Source organism: Humulus lupulus, chromosome 6 (genome assembly GCF_963169125.1).
Source record: "Humulus lupulus chromosome 6, drHumLupu1.1, whole genome shotgun sequence".
NCBI lineage: Eukaryota > Viridiplantae > Streptophyta > Magnoliopsida > Rosales > Cannabaceae > Humulus > Humulus lupulus.
In genome coordinates this window covers 216,016,823-216,023,836 of record NC_084798.1, presented here as the reverse complement: position 1 = coordinate 216,023,836, position 7,014 = coordinate 216,016,823, and the positions used below count along the sequence as shown (strand labels likewise).

At 30.6% G+C, this 7,014-nt stretch overlaps 1 protein-coding gene across 1 annotated transcript; it reads left to right on the top strand.

Annotated features, from left to right (window-relative positions):
* The first annotated feature begins 4,820 nt into the window (after positions 1–4,820).
* LOC133784495 (cytochrome P450 71D10-like) lies at positions 4,821–6,506 on the top strand. The gene is made up of 2 exons (XM_062223816.1): positions 4,821–5,684; positions 5,779–6,506. Exons 1-2 carry the CDS (start codon positions 5,010–5,012, stop codon positions 6,400–6,402), a joined length of 1,299 nt encoding a protein of 432 aa, XP_062079800.1. The 5' UTR covers positions 4,821–5,009; the 3' UTR covers positions 6,403–6,506.
* Positions 6,507–7,014: the final 508 nt, after the last annotated feature.

The following is a 7,014-nucleotide window of genomic DNA, read 5'->3' as shown; positions in this document are numbered from 1 at the left end:
TACCAGAAAAACGGATCCACAAAAAAAAGTCACTAAAGCGAATAAACCCAAACAAAATATCAAACAGAGAGAGATTGATCTTTAGTAACCATGCTCTAATACCAAATTGAAAGTGGATTTGCTACTCTAATGACTATTTCAAATTTCTTATTGAAATCAAAGAACTTTATACACAATGAACATAAGCATTAATTGAACTTAGCATCAATTTTAATGCTTGAAGAAGATTTATTATAGCTGAAATTATTCAAACAAAGTTTACAAAATCTCCATACAATCAAAAGTACAGAATATAGATTGATTGTGCAATCCAATCAATTAACATACAACAATCAGTAATAGAACAAAATCTAAAGCAAAACTTTGATAGAGTACATTCTTTGAACTCCCTTCAAAGATTTGACTGAAATCCCTTCGGTTGATGTTTGAACCAAGCTTTGCTTCTCCTCTTCAAAAACCCCAAATATATCACCAGCTTCTTCTTCAACCTCTTGCTAGTCCCTGCAGCACAAAGTTAAGACCAAGAACCAAGATCTAGGGTTTTTCTAACTGAGTTAGTTCATTCTTTTTTGCTCAATGATTTATATATAGAAATGACAAAACCAAGTGACAACAGCCTGTCATGTGTGGACTGCCAGCTAGAAAAGATCATTGTTATTTTAACTAACAACTAACCTGTAGAACAATGTTAATCCTTCATAAAATTGAGATAAAACAGATCGTAACTCAGACAGAACAAGATGGATAATTTTTTACAACAAAATGCAAGAACTAAAAACTAACATTAACAGTAGGTTTGAGATTTTTGGGCATGTTATAATATAATTGTTATTACTGTCGAAACGTCAGTAGAAATTTTATAAATTTAAAAAAAATAAAACTAATATAAAGTTTGTAAGAAATGTTAAAATAAATAAAAAGAATTTAAATTTAATAATTGTTATATTGCAAATATGCCATTGTAATTGTTGCAACAATAGGCTCTTTTTCTTGTAGTGTGTATTTAGACATATAGAACATTCTTATGAGAGCTTTTCATTAGCTATATATGAAATTAAACTTAATTTAGATTCACATTTTCTTGTAACATGGTTATTTTACTAGCAAGGTTCTCATATTCCCAATTATTTTAATATTAATTATTTGGTTTATAATTTGTGAGAAATCTTATTTAATTTCAATTTAAATATAAAATGATAAAATAATAAATTTGGTTGGTGCACTTTCTATCTACAATCTTAGATTTAAATAGTAAATCTAAATATTAAGGTGCAATTCTGATTACGTGATGCTAGCTTGTAGACTTAGAATTAGTACGTACGCACGCTCGATATTAAATTTCTTTTAAGGTTTCAATAAGTACAAAATAATTGATCTTTACCTTTTTCAACTTATTTTACTTTAGCAATTAATATATATGGAAAATAATGAATGGTCTTAATAATTAGATCTATTTGTAATAGTATGGTCCTTCCCTACACTACACGCACTTTAATTTCATAGCTTAACTCGGATTAGTCTTAATTTCGTGAATGAAAAGTACATCCATAATCTTGTTTGTCACGAAGTTTTAGTAAGATTTAAATAAAAAAGAAAAAGAAAAATAGTTACCTTGAAATTAATTGAGTACGTTTACAAATATTTGATTGGTCAGTTATTTAAATTTATACAAATAAAATAAAAATTGTATAAAGAAAATAATAAGATGTTGTTTCAATGCACGTAGGGCCATTTTTGATGGCTCCCAGTACAACGTGTACCATAAAGGAAAACATCAAATGTCTACGATGTTTTTCCCAAATAGTCATCAAATTTATATTTTATTGTAATGATTTTATTTCTTATACTATTTTTCACATATACATAAGACTCGATGGTACGACTTTTCAAAGTTGATCGGTCTAATATTTAAAATCTACTTTTGAGAATATTTTGATGCACCTTCAAAAAGAAATTTATAGAGTTTGTTTATTTTTTTTTAAAAGAAAGTTTAGATGCTTTTTTAAAAAGCTCTTTTAAGAAATAAGATTTTTTAAATTAAATTTCAAATATTTCATATGTTGTGATAATTTTTATATTTTTTCTTTTTAATTTATAACAATAAATTAATATATTAAATATAATATTATTTTTATAATTTGAAAAGGTTTTTCAAATTATAATATGAAAACAATAATTTACTTTTATTTCTCTTTGTGTAAAATTAAAAAAATATATATTATATAAGACGAGCTCCTTATTTTGTCTTCATACATAAATAAATAAATAGAGAGAGAAGGTGAGTTCGAACAAGTTGGACTTGGATACTCGATTTGTAAAAGAAAAACTCTACAACATTCTAGATAGGAAAATATTGTATGTTTTTTATTTCCTTGAGATTTCATTTTCTTAAACGCTCTCGTTAGACAAAATCGGCAATGTCTCCTTATTTTTTGTTGAAGAATTCATGTGTCAACATAACTAAAATAATAAAAGCAAAAATATATTTTAAATCAAGAAAGTATACAAAGCAAATCATACAGAGGAAAAATTATAACACAAAAAAAATTTTAAATCCAAAATTAGCTAGAATTAAAAAAAATATATATTCTAATTCATCCATAGGTGTACGTGGGTGTTGGGGTGGCTTTGGTGTGGGTATTATTTGGTAGATGAATTTTTAACTATAGAAAAATTCATAAATATATATAAAAGAAACAAAATGAAACAAAACAAGAAACTAAATAGTGATTTAATTCGATGGATGAAATCTAGAGCATTTAAATTTATCAACTTTTCAATCTATTTTTTCACTATTCATATTTTATAATTTTTTTAAAAACTGATAGCGGTTTACTAAAACAATTCTTATTCTTTCTCAAGATGTAAGCTCTCAATTTATATGTAAATTTTATACATCTCTCAGATTATTCTAATATATATAAAATGCATTAAGAATAAAAACTCTAAATGCTACACAATCTATACAAGTATTCTCATCCAATATGTAGATTATGATTATTTAATTATAGCATATTTACTTCTTACTTCTCAGATCTCGAATCAATCATAAATTATGTTAATGATGACCAGACAGTCACAAATATTAAACAAAAATGAAATTATATTTAGCATAAAAATGAAAAAGAAAATTATAAAATCCTCATAGAAAATAATAAAATTTCAAGTGAATATATTAAAAGCCCTATGACAAGATTTAATTTGTATTCATAAATGAAACCATTAATGACATATTTGATTCTATATGAAAATATAGAAGGAAAAGAAGGATAAAAATAAGAAGAAAGTTTAAATATGCTTCTCTTGTTGTCCTCTTGCCTCATTGAGTCTCTAGGGCTCCAAAGATTCACCTAAAATGTTCATACAAGATGTTCTTAAATTGTCCCAACCTTTGGGTGATGTAAAATTGCATTTAAATTTGAATTTTGAACTTGGAATTGTGTTACTAAGTCGACCCTCCAATATGTAATAAAATTGAAACTCGCTTCGAAGAGTCGCCTACAACGCCAACTGATCATATTTATTCATAACTCTCTCAACATAACTCAAAATTTGACAATTTAAAATACAATGGAAATCTAAGACAAAGATCTACAACTTCTATTTCTAAAAAATTTTCTTGAAAGTAAAGAAATCATGGTCAAAACTGATCTAAATGTCATTGAAAATAGCAAATTATATCTATCAATTAAAATTGTGTTATTATTTGCAACAACAATAATTTGTCGACACAAATAGTGGATGCCTACTGCAGCGACAAAATGTCACTGCAATTGTTGCACAATAAGCTCTTTTTCTTATAGTGTGTTTAGACATGTACACATTTGAATCGTATGAGAGCTTTTCATTGGCGACATATTGAATTAAACTTTAATGATGTACACATTTTCTTGTATCATGGTTATATGATTGGCTGCCACAGTAAATGCGATCACATGGCTTCAATACTTACTAAAAGCTCTACACATTCCTCAAAATGCTCATGCTTTCATCTATTGTGACAATAAGTCTGCACTACATATTGCCAACAATCCTACTTTTCATGAAAAAACCAAGAATATAGAGCTCGATTATCACTTTCTTTGAGAAAAAATCAGAGCTTTTTCCATTCGTCTCGTCTTAGTTAGCAATTAAACTCAATTAGTTGATGCTTTCACCAAGGTTCAATCTGTTCATATAATACGAATTCAGTTAAGGCCATTTTACATGTGTTATGCTAAATAACATGTTTGATCTTTTTGTTTATTCTTTTTATGCCAACTAATACCTGTAAGCTTCAGCATGAAGTTATGTATATATATATATAATTTGCACATTAAAACGAGTACCTAATACATGCATCTTCATTAATTCTTCACACAACACTCTCTTCTCACACTTTGCCATGATTCAACCCATCATTTCTCATCCTATCTCATCATGGAGTAGTACCTCTTTCCATCTTATTTTCTGTCTTCTTAACTTTTTTCCATTTCATCTTATGATACTGAAAAGTCTTTATCATCATCAAGAAAGATCTCCAAAACAATAGTCAAAACCAGCAATGTTACATCAAACATCATCACCTAAGTTTCCAGCAATATGAACCCTTGATACACCATGAAAATATATTAAATGTACATGCATAATTAATGAAAAATAATATTAAACTGTAAACCAACTAATCATTAAGCATGGACAGACGACAACTTGCATATAAAAATGAGTATTAATACATGCAGCTTCATGCAATTTTCAAACCAACACTCTCTTCCCATCTTATCATGGAGTACCTCTTTTCATCTATCTTAGTCATTTTCACATGTCTGCCTATCATCTTACTGATACTGAAAACATCATCATCATCAGCTAAGAGATCAGAAACCAAAGCCAAAACCAGCTATGGTTCCTTAACACCAAAGTTGCCACCAGGGCCATTCAGGCTACCCCTCATTGGAAATCTACACAACCTTGTAGGTGGTCTCCCTCATCACCGCCTGAGGGACTTGGCTAAGCAATATGGACCCTTGATGCATCTTCAGCTTGGTGAAGTTCCTCACATTGTCGTTTCTTCACCTGAGATTGCCAAAGAGATGATGAAAACTCATGATGTCAACTTTGCTCAAAGGCCTTTTGTCCTCATTGCAGGTAAGTTTTATGGTATAGATATTGCCTTTGCACACTATGGTGATTATTGGAGACAGATGAGGAAGATTTGCTCAGAAGAGTTGTTAAGTCCTAAACGCGTGCAATCTTTTCGATCCATAAGAGAAAAAGAAGTGTTTGATTTAGTTCGATATGTATATTCAAAAGCAGGTGAGGCCTTCAATCTTAGTGACAAAATATTCTCATTGACATATAGCATCACTGCTAGAGCAGCCTTTGGTAAGAAGTGTAAAGAGCAAGGAGCCTTTATATCAGCTGTGGAGGAAGGTCTAAAGATTGCTGCTGGTTTCAGTCTCACTGAAGCATTCCCTTCCCAAACTTGGCTGCTTTGGATCAGTCGCATTGGGCCGAATTTCAACAAGAAGATCGAAACTGTTGATACCACGCTTGACAGCATCATAAATGAACATAACAAAGATAGGGAAGGAAAAACTGAAACAGGAAAAACAGAGTGTTTGTTGGAAGTTCTTTTGGAACTGCAGGGTAGTAGTGAGCTCACAGTTCCACTAGAGACTACAAACATCAAAGCAGTCATCATGGTTAGTATGTTACTAGCAACATGTTTCATGTACTTTATTGTTATTATTATTATTATTATTTTGAGCTGAAGAGTAAGTGGTATTTTAATTTCAGGACATTTTCATTGCTGGAAGTGACACATCTTCTGCAGTTGTAGAGTGGACAATGCTTGAATTGCTGAAAAACCCGACAGAAATGGCTAAGGTACAAGCTGAAGTTAGACGAGTATTTGGAAGAAAAAGAAATGTGGATGAAACAACACTCCATGAACTAAAATTCCTTAAGATGGTTATCAAAGAAACCATGAGACTACACCCTCCTGGTCCTTTGTTAGTGCCAAGAGAATCTAAAGAAAGTTGTGTTATGAATGGCTATTACATACCTGCCAAAACTAAAGTACTTGTCAATGCTTGGGCAATAGGAAGGGACCCAAAGTATTGGACTGAAGCTGAGAAGTTCTACCCTGAGAGGTTTAATAATAGTTCAGTTGACTTTAAGGGAAATAACTTTGAATTCATTCCATTTGGTGGTGGTAGAAGAATTTGTCCTGGAATATCATTTGCCATAGCGGATATTGAGCTTACTTTAGCACAGCTATTGTTCCATTTTGATTGGATACTTCCCCATGGGACCACTCATGAAAATCTTGACATGTCTGAGGTTTTTGGCATGACTGTGAGAAGAAAAGGGGGTCTCTACGTAATCCCAATTCCTAGAAATCCCTTGGTTATTGGGTAACGACACAAGAGATCGAGTTGGTGTTTCCTTCTCTTACTTGAAATTTGGCTGTAATATGACCACTTATAAGATCTGAATTTCCTATATGTTCGCCCTTTAGTTTCTTTACTTTTCCATGTTACTACTGTGAAATGTTTAAATAAATAAATAAAAAAATTGTCACTATGGTGACTGATGTGGCTTATGACAGGAAATAAGATATAACTAGCTTTTTCTGTATTATACTTTAATAAGATAATTGGACTACGTGCCAACAATGTAACAGTGCTTTGTTTAAGTGTTCATTGTTATACAGCTATGTTTTCCACTTTAATTGTTTCTTTTCCTGTGTTAATTTTACTTTTCTTCTCCACCTCTGTTAGCAAATTTCACTTGTAAGCTCTTGAAACATACCACTGTTCAAACTATGTCTAGGTGTCTAATCTTCATGTATTGTTTTGTGTGTGTCTAATCTTCAGCTTTGGTTTGGAGCAAATCAAGTGGAGCTAGTACCCTGAAAATAAAATAACAGTCTATAGCTAGTTCAATTTTTATGTTTATATATATATGTATAGAAAGACTACTGTGTTTGACAACACGATGTTTAGTGTTTGTCAACATCGATGTTGGCAA

Bases quoted from the DNA above. Each gene is read 5' to 3' on its own strand.
- LOC133784495 (XM_062223816.1), top strand. From the start codon at position 5,010: ATGCATCTTCAGCTTGGTGAAGTTCCTCACATTGTCGTTTCTTCACCT. The intron at 5,685-5,778 runs GTTAGTATGTTA...TTTTAATTTCAG, and splicing joins ACATCAAAGCAGTCATCATG to GACATTTTCATTGCTGGAAG.